General features: G+C 37.6%; 1 protein-coding gene across 10 annotated transcripts in view; it reads left to right on the forward strand.

Moving 5' to 3' along the window:
- Positions 1–22,101, forward strand: part of Phactr2 (phosphatase and actin regulator 2) — a 199,493-nt gene that overhangs the window by 55,504 nt on the left and 121,888 nt on the right. For 5 of the 10 annotated variants that reach the window (XM_048799307.1, XM_048799326.1, XM_048799300.1 and 2 more), the window contains exon 1: positions 8,528–8,781. The exons of 2 other annotated variants lie outside the window; for them this stretch is intronic. In XM_048799307.1, coding sequence (XP_048655264.1) covers positions 8,736–8,781 — 46 coding nt within the window. In that variant the 5' untranslated portion in view covers positions 8,528–8,735. Of the gene's footprint in view, positions 1–8,526; positions 8,782–22,101 lie in introns of those variants that run through there. 3 more of the 10 variants (XM_048799290.1, XM_048799293.1, XM_048799315.1) reach the window with 2 other exon arrangements.

The raw sequence follows: 22,101 nt of genomic DNA on the forward strand, positions 1-22,101 counted from the left end.
AAAACTACTTATTTTGTTTGTGATTCCCCTAAGATGTCATTTGGAGCTTTAAAGACACAATTGTACTACAAATAAAAAATAGGACAGAGACATATTGACTCTAAAGAAAATAAAAATAAGCAGTGACTGTTTCTCATTATTGAATGCTGAGCCATTTAATAAGGAAAGTGGTTTAAGTGAGACTAAAAACGCATCTATATTTTCCTCTGAAAGCAATAACAGTAAGTTTTAAATCGCCTTCTTATAACTACCAGATAATTCTGGTTTTCATCTTAAATTGTCTTCACCTATATTTAATTACTTTTTTAATTCATAGATGCAGGGCATTCTCTTAACAGATTGAGTCAACGCTTGCTTCTCACTTGGATGAATCAAAGTACTAAATATTCCAAAGCAGGGACTTTGACTCTTTGGATTTTTATATCCATTTTGTTTGTGTCCCTCCTCCCCGCTTTTTTATTATTGCCTTTCATAAATCTGTTTTCTTTTTTCCCCCTTTTTTTTCAGCTTCAACTATTTAATATTTACCTAATTTCTTGGTGTGATTATATTATTCCTCCTTGAATAAATGTTTCTTGTTTTTTTTATAAAGGCAATTAAAATTTTAAATATATCTCTAATTACTATGTTAGCTTCACCCCACAGATTTTGTAGTATTTTCATAGTTGTTTAGTCCTAAACAACTCATAAATTACACTTTTATTTTGTATGTTATTTGTGTGGTTTTGTACTTTATTTTTTTTTTTTTTTAGTTTTTAAAAATGCATAGTTAGTTTTTGTTTGTTTCTATTTTTTACTATTGATTTCTAATTTAATTGAACCATAGTCAAAGATTGGGGATTGTGTGATAAAATTCTTTAAAATTCAAATTGAGATTTCTCCTATGATCCAGTATTTACTCAATGTGTACTTAATTCTTTCCTCTTGTTTTTTTTTTTTTTTTTTTTTTTTTGGTACTGGGATTGAACCCAGAGGTGTTTAACCACTGAGCTGTATCCCTGACCCTTTTTAATATTTTATTTAGAGCCAGGGTCTCAATGAGTTGCTTGGGGCTTCGCTAAATTGCTGAGGCTGGTTTTGAACTCGCAATCCTCCTGCCTCAGCCTCCCAAGCTGCTGGGATTACAGGCATGTGCCACCGTGCCTTGCCTTTTTTGTTATTGTTGTTGTTGTTATTGAACCCAGGGTCTTGTGCATGCCATGTTTTCCTTGGTATGGAATTCTAAATTGATGGTTATTTTCTTATAACTAGAGAAATATAATTCTGTTGACTTCTTGGATTTATTGTGTTTCCTTTAAGTAGTATCTGTCTTTTCTACCCACTATGTAAAAAATTTTTTTTCTCTTCATTCTTCATACTCAATTTCACTAGGATGTGCTTTTTCCCTCTTGGGATCCATGATTGTTTTCATTCTCTATTTGAGTGTCTCGTGGACACCTTCTAATTTTCCACTTCAGAACTGCTCCACTCATTGTGGCCCTACTTTATTTAATTAGTGGCAACTGGATCCTTCCAATTGCTTGGCAAAAAAAAATTTGAAGTCCTTCTTGCTCCTTGTGTTTTCTCCCACACCCCACATTTAATTCATGAAACAATTTGGCTCTGCCTTCAAAACGTGTCCAGTGTGCAGGTATGTTTCCCACTCCCCCTGCTGCTGGCCAGGTCTAAGCCACCATTATTTTGTAGTCTCTGTCTCCCTGCTTCCAAACTTGTCTCCTCTGTTCTCTAGATAGAAGCTATAGTGATCATAAAACATGAACCAGATCATGTCAGGACTTTGCTTAAAACCATCATCACTTCTCCCTCTTTCTTGCACTCAAAGCTGAAGACTTTACAGTCAACGGCAAGGCCTTGCATGGTTTATAAATCCCTTCTCCTTATCTCTACCACACTTGCTCTGCTCCAACCTCGCTGGCCCTCAGGGTCCTCAAGCATACACCAGGCGCCTCTCCTTACTTTAACTGCCTTTCTGCTTAGAATGCTCTTCCCCCAGCTAATCAATGGTTAACTCCATCACCTCCTCTTCTCAGAGAAAACTATTGTCACCACCACATGCCAATCTAATCTCTCTTAGATCCTTTTCTACTTCTTAACACTTTTGAGTTCTAAATTTCTATAAATTTACCGACTTACGTTTGCCACTTATTTTTTTGTCCTTTCATTAGACTGTAAGTTCTAGAAGTATGGGCATTTTGCTTTTTGTGTAATTCTATATTCCAAACACTTAGAACAGAGACTAGAACAAAAGAGATACGTAATAAAGATTTGTTAAATGAATGACGAACCAATAAATCAATTTTGCTAATATAGGACTATCATACACATAATACAATATAGATCCAATGTATTTTCATAGAATTGGAATACATTGAGATACAGTTACAACCCAAATGATCATTAGTGGGGAATTGGATAAACAAACTTTGGTAGAGCCATATAATGGAAGATTACTTAGGACAAAAAGGAACAGAATGTGGATATTCAGAACAACATTGGTGAATATCAAAAATATTAAGTGAGAGAAGCCATTTAGAAACAACATATGCTATTCTTCTTATATGAAACTTTAGAAAAGTCAAAACTATAGAGATGGAAAGTAGGTAATGCTGGATGCCTAGGATATGACCAGGGTCAGGGTGGGGCAGGGACCACCTGAAGAAGGCATGATAGGATGCTTTAGGGTTCTCAAAATTTTCTGAAACTTGATGGTGAAGTTTAAAAAACTCATGGAACTCTTTATTTGAAATGGATACTTTTATAGTTCAAGGATAAGTTTAGCTGCAGCACATCATCAAATAAATATAGTTGAATACATATAGCTAATACAGACTATATACGACCAGATTTTAATCTTGCTTCATTTGGGAAGCAGTCCACAGTCGTGGGGTGTCTTCAGAATAAATCACCATCTCTCTGTGTGGAAGATGTGGATTTAGTAATGAGTCAAGTTCAGAGTCTTCTCTGTACCATTTCACTGTGCATCCTTAATATGGGAGGAACGAACTTCTATCATTGTACACTCTGTTAGTCCTTTACTAGTAAGCTACAATATTACCTTCCATCATCCAGCCTCCACTGTGAGACTCTACCAGGGAAGGGTCTCTCTGTCATGTTTCATTTATCCTCACGTCCAGGCCTAGAGATGCTGCATCCAATTCCAGTTGAATGGATGATTATTTAATGGAGCAATACATACAGGAATTGATATATACAATCACTGAGGGACTTGACATCTTCTTGCTATGGAATCAACGTTCTGTTACCAAAATCATACATACATCCACAGATGAGGGGTATTTTGGTCCACACTCTAAGTCGATCTTACTAAGATAAAATGAATGCTTATTTATTCTTTTATTGACAAATGGATGGTTGTGACAGTTACCAAAACACAATTAACATTTGACTTTAAGCAATTATTTTGTGTAAATCAGGCAGTAATTGTTAAAGATGCCTTTAAGGACTGTTCTCTATATATTTTGGTTTGTAAATTAAAGATTATCAATTGTATGGCAGTTGAGTTTTCAAGTACTATGGATGGTAATTTGTTTTGCTTTAAAGAAGAGCAACAACTTATAGACAATTTTCCTTCTAGAGTGGAGGGAAAGTTTTTGGGAAAGGAAATTCCAGCACTGTGACTTGAGGTCTTTATTTTCCAGAGTAAATCTTCCAGCTGTCAGCTTGGTCACTAAGTAAGCACACGTGAGCCTCACCACGCCCTCTGCAGAGACTGACTCAGGGAGGGGCAGAAGTAAGGTATTTTGTTAATCCTGTTAGCTTGAGCAAGCAGAAGAAGGGAAACTCGGGAAATAAATCACATAAAAATATGAGAACAATAGGAAAGAAAAGCTTGTGTTACAGGTTGGTTTCCTGTTCTGCCCAATATTTATGGAATGTGGTCTTCTCTTCTACTGATGCTTAATATAACTAGTTGTGATGCTTTGCTTTAAAAAAGATCTTTTTTAAAAAATTGGTTAATATCATGTTAAAACTACTGTCTTTCCGAATTGTCAAAATAAAAGGTATGGTAAGTAGTTAGTTTGCAACTGCAGTAGGTTACATTTTTAAAAGTAAACACTAGTTACAATCCAGAAAGTCAACTGAAAGCATAATATCCAGTAAAATTTCTATTTGCTTTTAGATGGTCATGTTTTCCTAAGTAGTCTGCCCCTTATAAAAATGTACCCAAGTTTTGAAGAAATGCAAAGTTTAAAAAACATTGGAAGAAATTCTAGTACAAAAAAAAAAAAAAGGTTGGAGGGAGCCTACCTGAATACTTAAAATTTTTTTGCATATCAGTTTTTAGTTTGAGATTTTTATGTAATATATATGTATTCTTTTACTAATTATTAGAAACTCTTGTTTTAAGAAATTCTTATCACTTAGAAAAAAATTACCTTCTAGCAATTCTATGAAAGGAAGAGAGAAAAGACAGATTCCTGCTTTTTAGTAAATCTGATAATGGTAGGTGAAATAAAATAATTAGCTAAAATGATAGTTTTAGATAATCTATGAGTTTCCTTTGTTTTTTTCTGACCGGTATATGAAGAAAACAAACAGATAAATTTTGGAAAATTCTATTTGGAGAATCAGGCTCAGTGGTATGCACCTATAGTTCCAGCTCCTCAGCAAGCTGAGGCAGGAGGATCACTTAAGCCCAGGAGTTCAAGGCTAGCCAGAGAAACAGAGTGGAACCCCCCCCCCCAAAAAAAAAAAAAAACGAAAGAGAAAAAAAATCTTTATTTGGAAAATTTCTATGTTTGAGTTCATTTACCGTCCACTGGGAAAGGGTTCTTGCTACAGTTCTCATTAGCCAAGGAAACATCACTAGCTCTATCCTCATGGCCAAATACGGAACTAAGGGTGTCAATTAATGTCATCTTCATGTCCTCGTATGTGCCCACAATCAGCAGCCATCTTAGCTTCCAAGACCACTACTGTCCTGATACCCATCTCATCTGCTGGAACTCTATCTAGTCCTTACTTCCCATCATGAGCCCCCACCCCCAAAACAGTGGGTCCTAGCAGAAAAGGTGCCTGGCATGAATGCTCTTGGGGGAGGAAGGTTCGTGCTTCCTGCCTCTGACTCCAAGCTTAGATTTGGCTACTTGGAAAAGTCTAGTGGTGACTGAAGTTTCAGGATTTGCAGTAGTGGTTGTACTCATTGTCAGCTGTCTTCTTGAGCCACCAAATTGTATGCCTGTAATTTGAATCTTGCCCTGGTAAGAAAGGACTTTTCCACAAAATCTCCATTGGTAAAGTTTAGGTTTATGTCTGCTTTAAATTTTATCTAACAAATATAGTGACTTTTGTCCAGGACAAGTGTAGGTGTCACTCTGGGTACTCCAGATGGATGAGCTTAATCACTCCTGCATCAAACAAGACAGTGAAATCTGTGTTGTAGGGTAAAATACTTGAAAACCTTGTAAGTACTCAGAAGGGGAAATTCCAAGTAATCCCCTCAATTTTGATTTTTTTCTAGAAGTAAATGAATAAATCATAATTCTTTCAGGAGTTGAAAAATGTTTAGATGGGTGTTCAGTGGAAAAATAAGTAAATGCCATTATTCTATATTTTTAGGAAAGCTTAATAGAAACTGTTCCTCAAATTCAGTCATGGTATGATTTAATGGCAGTGTATCATACCAGATAGAAGTCATGGTGCATTGAAGACGACTCATCCAGGTTTGTGGGCCAAACTGTTTCGTTTCAAAGACATCTGCAAGCCCATGACTTCAGTTCTGCTAGCTGTTTGGTTGTTGGTAGAATTGACCATTGTTGGAGTATTTACATCATGAAGATCAGCAAACAGTAGAAATCACAAATTGATCTTGTGCTGTCCTCTGTCTCCCACCTCTAGCCTAAACCAGCTGTTAAGCATTTACTAGGATACCATGGGATAAAAGATTGGGTTAGCAATACAGAACAAAGAGTGAGACCAATGGGATAAATGCTGAAGAATTATAAATAGACGGCTTCCTCAGAGTTAGTATTGGCACTAATATTGCTGAGTATTTTTACAAATTCCCTAGAAAGAGGTATACAGAGAAATGACCATATTTTTCAGATGACATTGAGTGTTTCCAGTGTTCAACTATAAACCCATGAGAGTAACACCCAGTCCTATTTGTAAAGCTGCACGAGTTCTATTAAGCCAAGAGTAAGACAACTTGGGGAGGAATTACATTAAAATACCCTTGTTAAATGATAACACCTAATCTTTATGTTATGACCTCAAATGGAATTTAGGGACTTCTTTATAGACTTTTCTATCCTCCTTAGCATAATTTGTTAGCTATGATTTTTTTTTTTTAAAGAGCCATTTAAACACCAAGTCCTATCAGTGTGAAAACAGAATAACCATCCCACCCTTATAAAGAAAACTTAGTGGGCTGGGATTGTGGCTCAGCAGTAGAGCGCTCACCTAGCACGGGTGGGACCTGGATTCGATCCTCAACACCACATAAAAATAAAGCTATTGTGTTGTGTCCATCTACACCAAGAAATAAATATTTTTTTAAAAGAGAAAATTTAGTGAATACTTCCTGCCATTTAGGTTGACATGCTTCAAGGATAATGTAATGGAACTGGAAGAATTTCAGAGAAAATTATGTAACCTGATCAGGGATTATAAGACTCCCAGATGAGGCTAAAGATTCTATTGACTAGGAAATCATGAAAGGTCTTGTATAAGGTAAATATGGATGTATTAAGCAAATCCTGAAAAACTAGAACTGAAGAGCACCCTTGATGTTTATAATAAGAATCTGTAGAAGAAAGGAAAAAAAAAAAGTACACCATTGTTTTTCAAGGAAAAGAAGTAGTGATAGCAAAAAATAATATTGTACCTCAGTGTTTAACTTTTATCAATTTCTTAAAATTATTATATCTATGTTTTTTTAATGTATAAGATTTAACGTCTATTTTCTGGAATTACTGACCCTCTTTATCAGTTAAGCTCTGTCAATAGGAGGAGTAATAAGACATTCCCTCCTCTGACTTAGATTTAACTATTTTGTTTGTTCCTTAAGGCAACTTAAAGCAAAGATATGGAAGAAAAAGCAAATATAATTGCTTACTTTCACTACTGGATTCCCCAGGTGGACTGTTTTCCTAAAACCCAACGTTTTTGTATTTTGCAAGGAAATTCAGGATTAATTTGATTGCCCTAATTAGAACTCACATTCTGATTAAGTCCCGTTTCATTGGAAATATCATGATTTCTTAGACTAGGGATGTAGCTCAGTGGCAGTGTTTCCCTAGCATGCTCCAAGGATTTGATCCCAGCCCCCTCCCCCAAATCAGGGTTTCTTCAGAGTGAATGAGGCAAAGAGAAGCAGAAAATTGATCACACTATTTTAAGAAAAGGCTCTTCCATAAACCAAAGTTTCCGCTATTTGGGTGTGAAAAAATACAGCAATTTATTTAACAATAATGAAACAAGCATTTTTCAAAAATAAAAATAAAATAAGGCCCTGCCTAATCTTAATACAAATGGTAGGAAAATGATTATGTTTAAAGTATTAAAACTCAGATTATCTTGTAAGACACATATGATAACTGCTTTTTTCATAATTTCAGAGTTGACTAGGATAAACCACGAAATGAAAGCTGGTGTCAGTGACCCACTATATTGCACTTTTGTTTTTCACTTCTTAATGAAGTGTATGCATTTAGAAAGATGCTCATACCAGGACACAGCTCAGTGAATTTTCATAAAATGAACACATTGATGTGACCACTGTTCCATCTAATGCACCATACATATATTAATCCAAATGACTCAATATACTAATCATCAATTGTCAAGATCGAGTATTTATTTGTAATTTTAGTTTTAAGAAAATTGAGATTTAAGAGGATGTTATAGTAGGGTTTACTTCAGCTTTCAGGGGATAGTATCTTTTAGAATATTGATTGTTGTTACTGTTTTTTCACCTTCTGTACATTTTAAACACCTTGTTTAGTGGTGATTCTTGGAGAGACAGGAAATGAACACCCCGGGAGTTTCTGTGGTCCAGCGCTAAGTGCATCATGCTTAGTTGACTTCACACTTGATACCCTCATTTAGATTTGTTGTCCAACCTGAGGCCGTTAAGATCGTTTTTTGTTTTAATCGTATTTGTTAAAAGGAAGATGATTATTAAAAGGAGCAAACCCCACATCTCGCACATTCAACAGCGCTGCAGTACTTGGGAGTATCAGGAAGGAACTAACTTTCAAGAGAGAAATTTTCTTAAATTAAGTACCGTGACTAAGTACTTTAATTCCTTTTTCTTTTAGCCCTTAAGGATCATTTGACATTGAACCTTTTAAATTAAAGGGGAATATTCTGATAATCTGGTTCTCTACTACCCTGAGGGGGTGCGGGTCTCCCAGCCCCCTGGGTGCCACCGGCCCTGCCCGGGCCTCCCCCAGGACCTTTCTGCAGCTTGTCCCCCCAACCCCACTGCCCCTCCTCCCCTCCCTATCGCCCTGGCCCCCTCCTTTCTCCCTGTGACCCCTGACCCCAGCTAATCTGCATAGAGGAATGACAGGCATCCGCTGGGCTGGATCCGCCGCGCCGGCTACGGCCGGCCGGGCTGGGGACCCGCGCTCGGGAGAAGGTGCGGGGCCGGGCGGGCTGCTCGGCTCGGGAGGGGAAATGGACGCTTGGGAAGCTGTCTGGGAGAGGACCCATGATCGAAGGACCGAAGGAACCGCGTGATCCCTGGACCTGGCCCTGCGACCCTGGCCATGGGCCAGACCTCGGTCTCCACGCTGTCCCCGCAGCCCGGCAGCGGTGAGTCCCGGCGCGCGCGATGCGCTCCCGCAGCGCGGGCGCGGGGCTAGCGGGGCCCCCGGGACAGGCCGGGGCTAGCGGACTCCACGGGTTCCTCTCGGACCCGCCAAGTCCCTCGGAGAAACCCCAGAGGTAGCGCTCGCCAAACTCTTTGTCGTGAAAAGTGGAATGTCTTTTGGGATCTGGCCGATTTTACCTTAAAGGCACAGGCCTCACTTCTGCGCGACATGCTTTGGCTTTGGTTTTTGTCCAAATTTCTTTGGAGCCAGAAACTTACGAGAAACGCCATTTGCGTATTACTGTGTTTTTAAAACGCGAAACTTAGAGAGCAAGAAAAACATGCGAACAGGTTTTTCTGTATTTACCCTTGGCTTCCTAACAGACTAGAACTGAATTCTTTCAAGCTTGTCAACTGATTTATGGTTTGTTTTTCGGAGAAGTGCCGATGGCCTTCTCCTATCCTGGCAGGACGCTGAATACTTAATAACTAACTACCAGAAGAAACCCGTAATTGTTTCAAATCATACTTGTTTTGTTTATGTTAGACACAAACTATAAAGTTTAGGGAAACATCTCATGAACATAGTTCTTGTTCGTTTTATGGAAATGTGTGTGACGTTTCTGAGTTACAATGCCCTGTTTTAACAGTTTCTTTTTTCCATCTTCTTAAAAAAAAAAAAAAAAAAAAGGAAGGAAGGTACGTCTGGTATTTCCCCAGCTGTATAGAGATAAACACTATTCTATTCGGTGATGTGCCACGTGATTGGATAATGAAATAAATTTGAAAGTTATTGTTTTGATATTTTCCCATCAACAATTAAAAAACCCAGTAACCTCAAAGGAACCATCTATGTTGTTCATTGAGATATGTGATACACTTTTTAAATTGTGCAAACATCAACAGGATCTTGCTGAAAGGAAATGACAAGGCACAGAGGAAGGTTTATTAATCTGCTCCAGGATGTCTAACTAGATAGCATTCTCTCATCCCACCCCCACCCCTCACCCCCAATGGGTTTGTTTATGTTACACAGCTTCAGTCCCTGAAATATCCTAAGCTTCACTGAGGCTTCTGTTAATGCCCCAAAGAATGACCCTCTGTAAGGGAGAGAAATCAATCCAGAAAGGACTGCACCTTCCCTTACAGACAGACCATGACATGGCTACACTGCTGCAAACATCACAAAGACGTCACATTGATGGCTTTTTGAGGGACTGGTGGGGGGTATTGATTAGGATCTTAAATTTAGAAAAGTGTTGGGTGCAAATAATAGTTTTTTTCTTTGTCTCATTTTAAAGCAGTGTGATGTCTTTCATTTCAAGTAAGAGTTACATTTTTAACTTTCTACACTAAAAAAGATAGAATTAAATCATCACTCCAGTACAACAGGTAGACAGGAAGTAGTGTCCTAAATTTAGTTCGTCACAAAACATTTTTGGAGTGGTTAATGGAAAAGAAAAAGATTTTGCATTTACAAAAATCAAGGAATATGACATAAAAGAAGTGCAGAAAACAAGCAGAATCCTAAATGTAATCATCCTACCTCTTACCAAGCATAGCAGAAAACAAACAACAACAACAAAAACAAAAAACAAATAAAAAACACCCAGAGTGCTGTGACTTCTAATAAAATGACTAACCATATGGACAGATTGCAAAATCTATTTTTTAAAAATATTTTTTAGTTGTAAATGGATCTTTTATTTTATTTATTTATTTATTTATTTATTTATTTATTTATTTATTTATTTATATGCAGTGCTGAGGATTAAACCCAGGGCCTCACACATGCCAGGCAAGTGTTCTACCACTGAACCACAACTCCAGCCCCCAAATCTATTTTAATAAAAAGTGATTTCAACAACAACAAAAAAATATGCTTAATGATAAAAGGTATTTCAGAGAAATAGCCATAGAATGGTGCTATACAAGTGGGTTCTTGGCTTTGTGGATTAAAAGTTTGTGTAGATTGAAAGGACCAGTCCAGATATCTGAATAGAAGACTTTTGCTTTTGGTTTGTCCATTGGAGGAATGACAGTGGTTATAACTTAAGTTGCCATATTTCAGAAGTGGAACAATTTTCTCATGGTATCCACTTTGGATCTCTAAGTCTATGAGATCTGAAGTTTTGTCATCAGGTCCTAAACAAAAACAAAAGCGAAATAACATTTGGTCAGTTTTCTATTGATGTCTGTGTTCTCTGAATCTGGGAATGTCAAGTTCTCTGCTCTTCCAAGTATTCTGTTCACTCCTTGTTAGCTGTTTAACTGGGATTACAAATGCTGTGAAGGTCCTTGTCCTGTTTGATGGCAGCCCTGCTCTAGGTTAAGTCTGGAGCAACTGCTAGGGATTACAGTGTAAGGATGCTTGGGGAAAACAACCTGCTTGAGTCTGGGACATCGATAACACAGCGTCCAACAGTTCCTCTTTTCCCTCCATTTGAGCTTTTGTAAAAAAAAAAAAAAAAAAAATCTTATCTTCATTGTAACCATAGTTTAGCTTGTTTCTCCTCTTTTGATTTCAGGCTCTTTTCATCTTTTCCCTTTAGGGCTGTGCCTGTTTTTCTGGTTTCTACGAAAACTCAAGTTATTTCTGAAAATAAGTGGTCAGACCACATTTCTTTTAAAAAGTTGTCTTCTAGGGGCTGAAGCTGTGGCTCAGTGGTAGAGCGCTTGCCTAGCATGTGTGAGGCACTGGGTTTGATTCTCAGCACCACATATATAACTAAATGAATAAAAATAAGGGTCTATACATCTAAAAAATATTTTTAAAAAGACAACTTTATTGACATGTAACTCACATACCCTAAAGTCCACCTACTGGCATACAAAATATTGTTTTTTTAGTATATTCACAGTGTTGTGATACATTGGTCCCTATTTCCACCCTACTCACTTGCCTGCTCCACCCCAATTAAATACTAATCTACTTTTTGTTTCCATAGATTTGTGTACATGGAACCATTACATGTCATTTTGTGAATGGCTTCTTTAAGTTGACATGTTTTCAGGGCTGCCTATGTTATAGTAGTATCAGTACTTCATTTATTTTTTTTATTTTTTATTTTTGAGAGAGAGAGAGAGAGAGATTCTTTTAATATTTACTTTTTAGTTTTTGGTGGACACAACATCTTTATTTTATTTTTATGTGGTGCTGAGGATCGAACCCAGTGCCCCGCACATGCCAGGCTAGCGCACTACCGCTTGAGCCACATCCCCAGCCCTTCATTTATTTTTTGTTGCCAAATAATATTCCACTGTATGAGTAGACCACATTTTGTTTATCTGTTCATCAGGGTTATTTCTACTTTCTTGGGTATTATGAATAATACTTGTAGGAATTATTGGTGAAGATTTATTTTTATTTCTCTGTAGTATATAACTGGGAGTGAATTGCTGGGTCACATGATAGGTAATTCTGTATTACCTTTTTAGGAACTGACAGACAATTTTCCAAAGTGACTAGCTGTGCACTCTTATTCCCTCCAGCAGTGTATGAAGGTTCCAAATCCTTCACATCCTTGCCAACAACACTTGTTATTGTCTAGCTTTTTTTTTTTTTTTTTTTTTTTTTTTTTTNNNTTTTTTTTTTTTTTTTTTTTTTTTTTTTTGCCCTAGCTATCCTTCTGAATGCCAAGTTGTATATTGTGGGTTTTTTTTTTTTTTTTTTTTTGGTACTGGGGATTGAACCTAGGGGCATTTTACCACTGAGATACATCCCTAGGTTTTAAAATTTCATTTTGAGACAGGGTCTTGCTAAATTGCTAAGAGCCTTGCTGAGTTGCTGAGGCTGACCTCAAACTTGCCATCCTCTTGCTTCAGACTCCTGAGTTGCTGGGATTATGGGTCTACACCATTGTCCCTGGCCTTATTGTGGTTTTGATCGGCTTTTCTCTAATTGCTAATTGCACTAAGCATCTTTTTATGTGCTTATTGGCCATTTTTAGATCTTCTTTGGGAAAATGTCTATTCAGAACCTTTGCCTAATTTTAATTGGGTAATTTGACTTTCTGTTATTAAGTTTTTAAAACCCATTTCTGGATAAAATATTGTTCAAATTGGACTACAGATTTTAAACGTGGATTGAATGTGAGTCTCTTATCAGAAATATGATTTGCAAATATTTTCTACTGTTTTCCTGGTTGTGTTTTCAACTCAATAGGATGATTTTCAGCTCACAGTTTTAAGGGTTTTTTTTGATGTTGTTGTTTTTAGTTTTTGATGTCATATCTAAGAAACCATTGCCTAACCAAAGCCAGAAAATATATAGTCCTATGTTTCTTCTAAGAGTTCTATAGTTTTAGCTCTTACATCTAGGTTGGTTACACATTTTGCAGGGTTTCCACTTCATTCTTTGTATTGGATATCCAGTTGTCTCAGCAACATTAGTCATAAAGATGATTCTTTCCCTATTGACTCACCTTGGCACTCTTGTAGAATATTATTTGACTGGGATTTTGATAGGTCGTGTTGAACCTGTAGTTCAATTTAGTTACTATTGCCATCTTAGCAATGTGAAATCTTCTAATCCATTAACACAGAGGTCTTTCTGTTTATTTAGATCTTTTAAAATTTCTTTCTACGGTTTTGTATTTTTCAGTGTATTGGTCTTGCCTTCCCTTGTTAAAGTTCTCCCTAAGTATCTTATTGATTTTGATGCTAATACAAATGAAATTCTGTTCTTTTTCTTTCTTTCTTTTAACTTTTTTTAAATTATTTTTTTTTCTAATTAGTTATACATGACAGCGGAATGCATTTCGTTTCTTTATACACAAATGTATATACACGTTGTACACAACTTTTTATTTCTATGGTTGTACACGATGCAGAGTCCCACCATCTGTGCAATCATACATGTACCTAGGAAAATGATGTCCATCTTATTTTACCATCTTACTTACCCCCATGCTCCCTGCCTTCCCTCGCTCTCCTTTACCCAATCCAAAAGTTTCTCCATTCTTCCCATGCCCACTCCCCGCAATATGGATCAGCATCCATTTATCAGAGGGAACATTCTACCTTTGGTTTTTTGGGATTGGTTTACTTCACTTAGCATTATAATCTCCAAGTCCATTCATTTACCTGCAAATGCCATAATTTTATTCTCTTTTAATGCTGAGTTATATTCCATTGTATATGTGTGTGTGTGTGTGTGTGTGTGTGTTTTCACAGTTTCTTTACCCATTCTTCTATTGAAGGGCATCTAGGTTAGCTCCACAGTTTAGCTACACTGTAGTATGCTGATTTTTGAAATTCTATTCTTAGTTCATTTTCAGAATGTTCATTGCTGGTGTTTAGAAATAAGGAAAAAAAGATTTTTGTACATTTATCTTATAACTTGCAACCCTGCTGAACTGCAAATAGTTTTTTTAGTATATTCCTTTGGATTTTATATATATATATATATATATATAAGATCATACTACATAAAAGATCTATATACAAGGTCATGTACAAAGAGAAAATTTTACTTCTTCCTTTGCAGTTTGGATGGTATTTCTTTCTTGTCTAATGGCCCTGTCTAAAACCTGTAGAATAAATACAAATAGCAGGAGTGAACATTTTGTTTTATTCTTGATTTAAGAGGTGGAATAGTCTGTCACCATTAAGTATAATGTTAGCTGTGCCTTTTTTCATAGATGTTCTTTGTCAAAAAGTTCCCTACTGTTCCTGGTTTGTGGGTATCTTACCATGAAAGGATTGGCAAACACAAGTCTTGTGAAAGGCTTTTTTTTCTGCCTCTTCTGAAAAGATTAATGGCTTTCGTTCTTCATTTTATTAATATAACATGTGACATTAATTGATGTTGGGATGTCAAAGCATCCTTGCATTTGGGGATAAATTGTTTGGGTATGGTGAATAATCCATTTTTTTAATAATGCAAGATTAGGTTTGCCATTATTTTATTGACTATTGAATCTATTATTTCTAAGTACAGGCTAAACAGGTATCTGCATAGGGTGGTTCTAGTACCTTCTGGCTTCATGCCCAAGGAAGGCTAAAACTTCTGTTTGTTTCATTGCCAAGTACAAGGCATGAAGATTGAGCTCAGTATTTCTTGAATATATGAATAAACCTATAAGTATTCTCAATGATAGCTTCACTACTTTAAGGCAATGATGTGTGAATGAGACGTATGTATTCTTTTTATTTTTTTTATGACCTCAGAAATTATGTTACTCTGGCCCCATTATCGGAAGGGTGGTGTCTGCATCTAGTAACTATTTCCCCTTTTTCAATCCTATCTACCCTCCTTGTGCCACAGACCCTTTTTTGGTTACTTTTCCTTAGCCCTTAGGTTGGAAGGCCAGTGTCTCCACTTCTAAGAGAAAGGGAAACAAGTGAATGCAGGGTGCATGATCACACTAGATTGCAGTAGAACCTGTATCTATCTGTCTGTGTTTCGGAGTTTCTGGTTTTGTTGAAGTCCCTGTATATCTTTTCCAGAATATTTATCCATTTCCTTGTAAACCAGGCATAGAAAGAAATCATAGAGGCAAAATAATTTGTTTCTTTTAATGAAAAGAATATGCACATGGTCAAAAGTCAAACATTACAAGACTACTTAGGATAAAAATGAGTTTATTGGCTAGGTGCAGTGATGCACACCTGTAATCCCAGTGGCTCAGGAGGCTGAGACAGAAGGATCGCAAGTTCAAAGCCAGCCTCAGCAGTTTAGCAAGGTGCTAAGCAACTCAGTGAGACCTGTCTCTAAATAAGATACAAAATAGGGCTGGGGATGTGGCTCAGTGGTCAGATGTCCCTGAGTTCAATCCTGATGCTCCTTCTCCCCCCAAAATGAGTTTACTGCCAGGCATGGTGGTGCACGCTTATAATCCCAGCTATTCGAAAGGCAGAGGGTGAGGCAGGAGGGAGTTTGAGGCAATTTAGTGAGAACTTATCTCAAACTCACTAACTAACTAACTAAATAAATAAGAATTAACTTCCTCCTAGATTTCTCAGCCCTCACCCCAGCATGAACAATTTTGTTTTCATTTCACACATTTTACATATGTGCCTTTATTAAAACATAAACAAGATATACTCTACTTATTCTTCTGTACTTTGGGATTTTTCATGTGATAGGGCTTGAAAATATTTCCATATTGACCCCTTTACTCCTATAAACAAAAAATATTTTAGTTATGTGACTATATAGAAATTTCCTTTAAAAGAACCCTATATATTATTAATTAATTAATTAAATTTTTGGTGGTATTGGGAATTGAACCCATGGATGCTCTACCACTGAGCTTTATCCCCTCCCATTTTGACAATTCTTATTTTGATCAAGGGTCTTGTTCAATTGCCCAGACTGACCTATTACTTATAATCTCCTGAAGCCTGGCTTGGAACCCTATATGTTTATATTTTATGCTTGTATTTTTATATCATTTCTGGGTTCTTCTTGCATGTGTGTGCCGTTATGAACAATGGTGAAATGAATATCCTTATCTAAACATCTTGGTCTACATACACCCATAAAACCTAGCAGTGGAGTTGCTGGGTCAAAAGATTTCTGTGTTTTCTATTGACAGACTTTGTCAGATTACTCCCAAAGAGCCTCTCTCAATGTCACTGTTTACTGTATGAGAACTGTTATTTTCTGCACTCTCATATTTCCGTACATCAGGGTCTCTCTTAGCCCATATTGTGCTTTGTGAGAAATAAAAGTCACTTCCTCAGAATGAGGCAGCCCTGCAGGCCCATGGCTTAGCAAGTGGGACGTCCACAGGAACTGGCTTCCCACTTACTCTCTCATCCAGGTGCCCCTTGTGCACTGGAATGTGACCACAATATTGTGCAAAAAGAAGTTTTTAGAATCTTAGTAAATCCCTATGTAAAAAAAAAAAAAATGGCATCCCTTTTTGATTGTGAGTGAAGTCAAAACATTTATAGTTCTTTTCCTCTGAATTGCGCATTTGTAGTCTTTGGCTATTTTTATGGTTTCTTACGGATTAGTATGTTACGGTGATTTGCCTCGTGTCTATCATACGTCTTTGATTTGTTTGCACATATTTTTCCCATGTTTGTCTTGCACCGTAAGTTTGTTTGCAGTATCTTTTCACATAAGAACTTTAAGTTTTTAATGGAGTCCGATTGATTAAGCCTTTTCTTTCTTACAAATTAGGGTTATTAAGCAACATGTTTCCTCTGCTGTTTGTCTCTTATTTCAATATTTGATCTCCAATTTATACTGGCTTATGATGAAAAGATTTGATGATCTAAAATTTTTAGACAGCTCCATGGCAAAAAAATTCAAAAAGATGGAAAAAAAACTACCTCTACCACCAAAAACCAAACATGCCCACCCTGTCATCAGCAAATTGAAAAGGAAAATCTTAAAGCTGAAAGAGATATTTATTTGTACTATATATGGAAAATGATGATTAACTTCCTTAATGTAGTAAGACCTCTTAACAACCAGTAAGAAAAAGGTAAACACCCAGATAGAAAAACAAATTAAGGACATGAACGGGCAGTTCTCAAAATATCTAATGGACCAGGGACTATTCAAACGCTTTGCTCGAATTAAGTTTTAAATCCTAACAACATTCAGATTACAGACCCCATCTTATAGATCAGAAAAACTGACACAAGAGTTAAGTAACCTGCCCATGTTACTTGACCCAAGAAGGAACAGAAGAGACCAATTGGTATATGAAACTTGAAGCATTTATATGAAAAAAATATATGGGATGCCATTGGTCACCTATGAATTTAGAAAATGAGTGATTTTCCCAGGATATGATTAGCTTGTGGTAATTTTAATTGGGACAAGCTATCAGGACAGCAGTTTATATATATATATATATATATATATATATTAAATACTTATTTTTTTCAATATATTTATTTATTTATTTTTATGTGGTGCTGAGGATCGAACCCAGGGCCTTGCATGTGTTAGGCGAGTGCTCTACTGCTGAGCCATAACCCCAGCCCTCAATATATATTTTTTTAAATCCTTAAAATTTCCATACATCCAGACCTAGCAGTTACACTTCTAGTAAAGAAAGTCACTTGTTGCTCACTGGAACAGTGTTTATCAAAGCTAAAATTGGAAAATAATCTAGAAGTCAAATATCAAGAGCTTTATCAAATTAATTGAGATCAGTCATATAATAGAATAAGCCATCTGAAGAAGATGTGCAAAAAAGTTTAAAAAGGTGATTTTCATGATAAATAACATCAAAATGTAAAAAAGCAGGTTTCAGGAGTAATATGATTTCCTTTGGAGGTGGTGTGGCAGCCGTGGCCTTCCTCTATGTGGTCCCAGCCAAGGTTACAGCATGCAGTATCCACCTAGGCCTCCACTAGAATTAAAGACTGTCACCCACCATGGTCTCTGCTTGTCCCCAGCTATGTGAACGCTGAGCTTTACCTTCAATGCTGTTTTTCAACTATTTTTTTTCCTTGCAAATTCAATGATGAAAACAGAAACATAGGTCCTAATATAGCCATCTTCCTTAAGGTTTAATTTTCTTCCTAGTGTGTTTGATTACAATGAAAATATTGCTCACTCTTTTTTTTTTTTTTTTTAATGTTTTACTTTGAGGCAGGGTCTCACTGCGTCCTTAGGGCTTTGCTAAGTTGCTGAGTCTGACCTCGCACTTGGTGATCCTCCTGCCTCAGTCTCCCAAGTTGCTGGGATTACAGGTGTGCACCACTGTGCCAAGCCAGGCTACTCAGTTTTAAAGAAAGAAAATAAGCAGAAAGTTGGACATTACCTTTGGTCCATTGCTCATCAGGTCTGATCCATAAGGAACATCACAAATATATTTAGTTTTATTTTATCTTCAGCAGTGTGAAAAAACAATAATGGATGGGCAAGTCAGATTTTGTCTATTTCCTACTTAAAGGCATTTTAAGAAAGAACATAAACCTGGGTTGTTGTCCTATAATTAAGCCTGTTTATTTCAAATAGAGGAAAAATTCTAGCATGTTTTCTTTTCTCGGGGGACTTTAATATAACAGACCAACTGCTAGTCTTATTCTTAGGAGAAAAGATTAATATTTAGTGAAGACTCAACTGATGTAAAAGTGATATTGAGGTAAAAATAGTCTTAAGAAAATAAATACTTCTTTTTCCCTCCACTCCCCCATCTGAAGCAGGGGAACAAAAAACAAAAGCCACAGTAATCCAGAAGGGAACGGGCAAGTGACATTACTTATCAAAAGGTTGGTCTGACCATTATCAGTTATATTTATAAACTGCCCCTTGGTTTATTTTCATTTCAAGGAACTGGATATTTTTACTCACATAAACCTTCTGGCAAGTTTAACACTGTAGCCTTTAAACACTAAGGAAATTTGGGTTGCCAAAGAGAAGGCTGAAGTGCTATTTTGTTTAAGAATATCTTGGAAAGCTACGCAGTACTGCTTGGTGGGTGTATTCCTGCAGATCTGCTTATTTTATGGGGGGATATGAAGAGGGAGAAAGAGTGGCTCCTTTATCTAACAAGAGGCTCCTCAGCTAAAGGTATGATGTGTAAGGTGCTGTGCTGAGCTGTGGGGTGGGGGGGATCAAAACCTAGGCCCTCCCCACAGGTCTGAGACTAGCAGATGCTTAGTGGAGATGTGAGAGGGAAGGGAAGGGACAGCTAGAGAACTCTGGAGACACAATCAGAGGGTTTGAGGGGATGTGTCTGCCTGCCACATGCAGCATAGATTTCACAGAGATGGATGGTGGTGCCCAGGGGCAGACAGGCCACAGGGATCCAACGGGACAAAAGGAACACTTGATCTAGGGAGATGGCTGGAGAAATGGGAGTATGTTGCCCAAATTTGTGAGTCTGCCACTCTGACCTGTCTTTAAGTTCTAGGTTCAAATCTGTAACTGATTTGCTTGACGGGTTTGTTTGAGTACTTTGTGGGCATCTCCGTGGTAACATTTCTAAATAGAAGGATTGGTTTTGAGCCCCCAAACCAGTGCTTCCCTTGACTTTCTGCATTTTACCAAATGATACTCCCAGCCACTCCCTTATACTAGCCAAAAAATATAGGAATCATCCTGTGGTTTTTCCCTTTCTCCTCCACATCCATCCATCAGCATGTCCTGTTCATTTTGCCTCCAAAATATATCTCAAGATCATTCTCTTCTTCCTGTCTCTACTGCCTGCCACCAGCCAAGCCCTGGTCATCCATTTTTCTGGACAACTGCAGAGATTCCAGACAATCTCATGCTTTTGGTCCTACCCTTCTGCAGTTCATTTTTTTGCACAACAGCTTAAGTAATTCTTTAGAGCATAAATCATGTTACTTCCTTACTCTAAACCTTGCTGTCTTCCCTTTGCATTTAGAATGAAATCCAGATTTCCCAGTCTGGCCCTCAAGTCTCCACATGATCCTCCATGACCGCTGCCCACCTCTGTGACCTCATCTCCCACCACTTTGCCCCAGGTCCCCTGTCTGCTGCTACAGTCTCTGCCTTTTTCAGTCATCAAAACCTGGACTCTCTTCTACCCGTAGACTTCTGCAGTTGGGGCTCCTGTTGGAGACACTCTTCCCCTGACTCTACAAAACTGGCTCTTTATTTCATCTCCACCATTTTCCCCTTGTGGACACCTTACCTACTTTCTCCTCTAGGATAGCCTGCAGCCACAGCCCTCTGTATTGTCTGGCACTTATCACTCAGATTATCTCATTTATGTTTATTTGTTTATTGTCTCCCTTCACTGGAACATAAGATCCACCAGCTACGGACACTCTCTGTCTTATTCACCAGTGTATCCTCCATCTACTTTTTCCTACCCATGTGCCTGACACAAAATCTCTGTCAAATAAATGAGCTGCTCTGGTTGGCTGGGTCCTCTATTAGCAGAGTGGTGGGAACTGAGTAGAAAGTTAACAGCCTCCAAGAAATGGTGAGTGTTTGAGGCCAGGTCTTTAGTATTTACCTCCAGTCTCTAAGTGGCATGGTTATGTGGCCACTTATTGATTCTTCAGCTCCACACATTACCTGCTCACCTCACAGTATGGAAAACTGAAGATGGGGCTCCCTTTGTCTCACTGTCCCAACCCAATCCTATCTTTCCTGTCCTGTTTCCTCATCTTCCCAGCATGTCTGTGCTGCACTGTGATCAGCTCAGTGGTCCAGGTACCTGTGTAGGAGCTGATGGCAGCTGAGCCATGTGGTGTGGCGTCATGTTGCTTTTACTTCTCTACACAGCTTCTGTTCCCCTGATGATCTTCTGCATGTGCTTGACTGGTGTTCCCACCTTTGTCGGGTTATGTAAATCTCTTTTCAATATGTTCAGACACTTGGGTTCTTCTTTTGAGTTCATCTAAGCAGTTTATCCATAGTCTTTGCCCTCTTCCCATTTGGACAGGATTTTCTCTAAGCTGCTGCCCAGCTGTTGCCTTGGGTTCTCTCAGCACCACGCCCTGGAGTTCCTTCCACTTCCTTCTTGTGCTGATTCTCCAGATTGCTGGATCCCACATCTTTTTTTTTTTTTTCCTGGATATATTTCCTTATTTTGGCAGAGCACGCAAGGAGCGTCTTGAGAAAGGCTCCTGGGGTAAATATTTTTTTGATTCCTTGTATTAGAAAGTGCCTTTCCTTTGGCTTCATGCTCGGTTGATAGCTTGGCTGGATCATAAGGTAGAAAAGCAAACTTGCTGTAATAAGCACAAACAGCCACCATCACTTACAATTAATCTTGATTACCATTTTCCCCAATGTGAAAGACTTTTTTTTTTTTAATTTCTGTAACAAATTGCTTTTTAACTCATTTCAAAAGACTTTCTTGGACGATTGTCACACAGGATCTCAACTTTGACCTGGCTTGTTGCACTAGCCTAAAAAACATTTTACGAAAGTTTAAAAGTTTTGTGGGGAAATAGACTAATTTAAAAAATATGTTTACTGTGGTATTAATGTGCTGACATTTTAAAAATGATTTACTACTTAAGGTCGGCATAGAATAACTGTAGTTTCCCTATTTTTGTGTGTTTTTGTTTTAACAGTACATTTACTTTTCAGTATGCATATCCCTGTAAAATTGGGGGGTGTTATAAACTGTGGGGTGACATTTCACAAGTTTATGCAATTATGAGAATTACCTACGGTGCTTGGCAAACTACTTATTTCAGGGTTTCATATTCTAGATCTAGAATCTTTTGGAGAGGGGCCTCCGAGTGGTTTTCATAATCATTCTAGGAGTTTCTTAAACTGAGGCACATTCTCTGGAAAATACATTCTAGGGCAGCGGGATTTTGAAAATGATGAAAATTTTACTTCACGAACTGCCTATCTTTCTCATTACTAGAGGTAAAAGTTACAAAGTGTTCAGTTCAGAGCCTGATACTCTTTACTT

The sequence above is a fragment of the Marmota marmota genome, unplaced genomic scaffold (assembly GCF_001458135.2).
Source record: "Marmota marmota marmota unplaced genomic scaffold, marMar, whole genome shotgun sequence".
NCBI classification, from domain to species: Eukaryota; Metazoa; Chordata; class Mammalia; order Rodentia; family Sciuridae; genus Marmota; species Marmota marmota.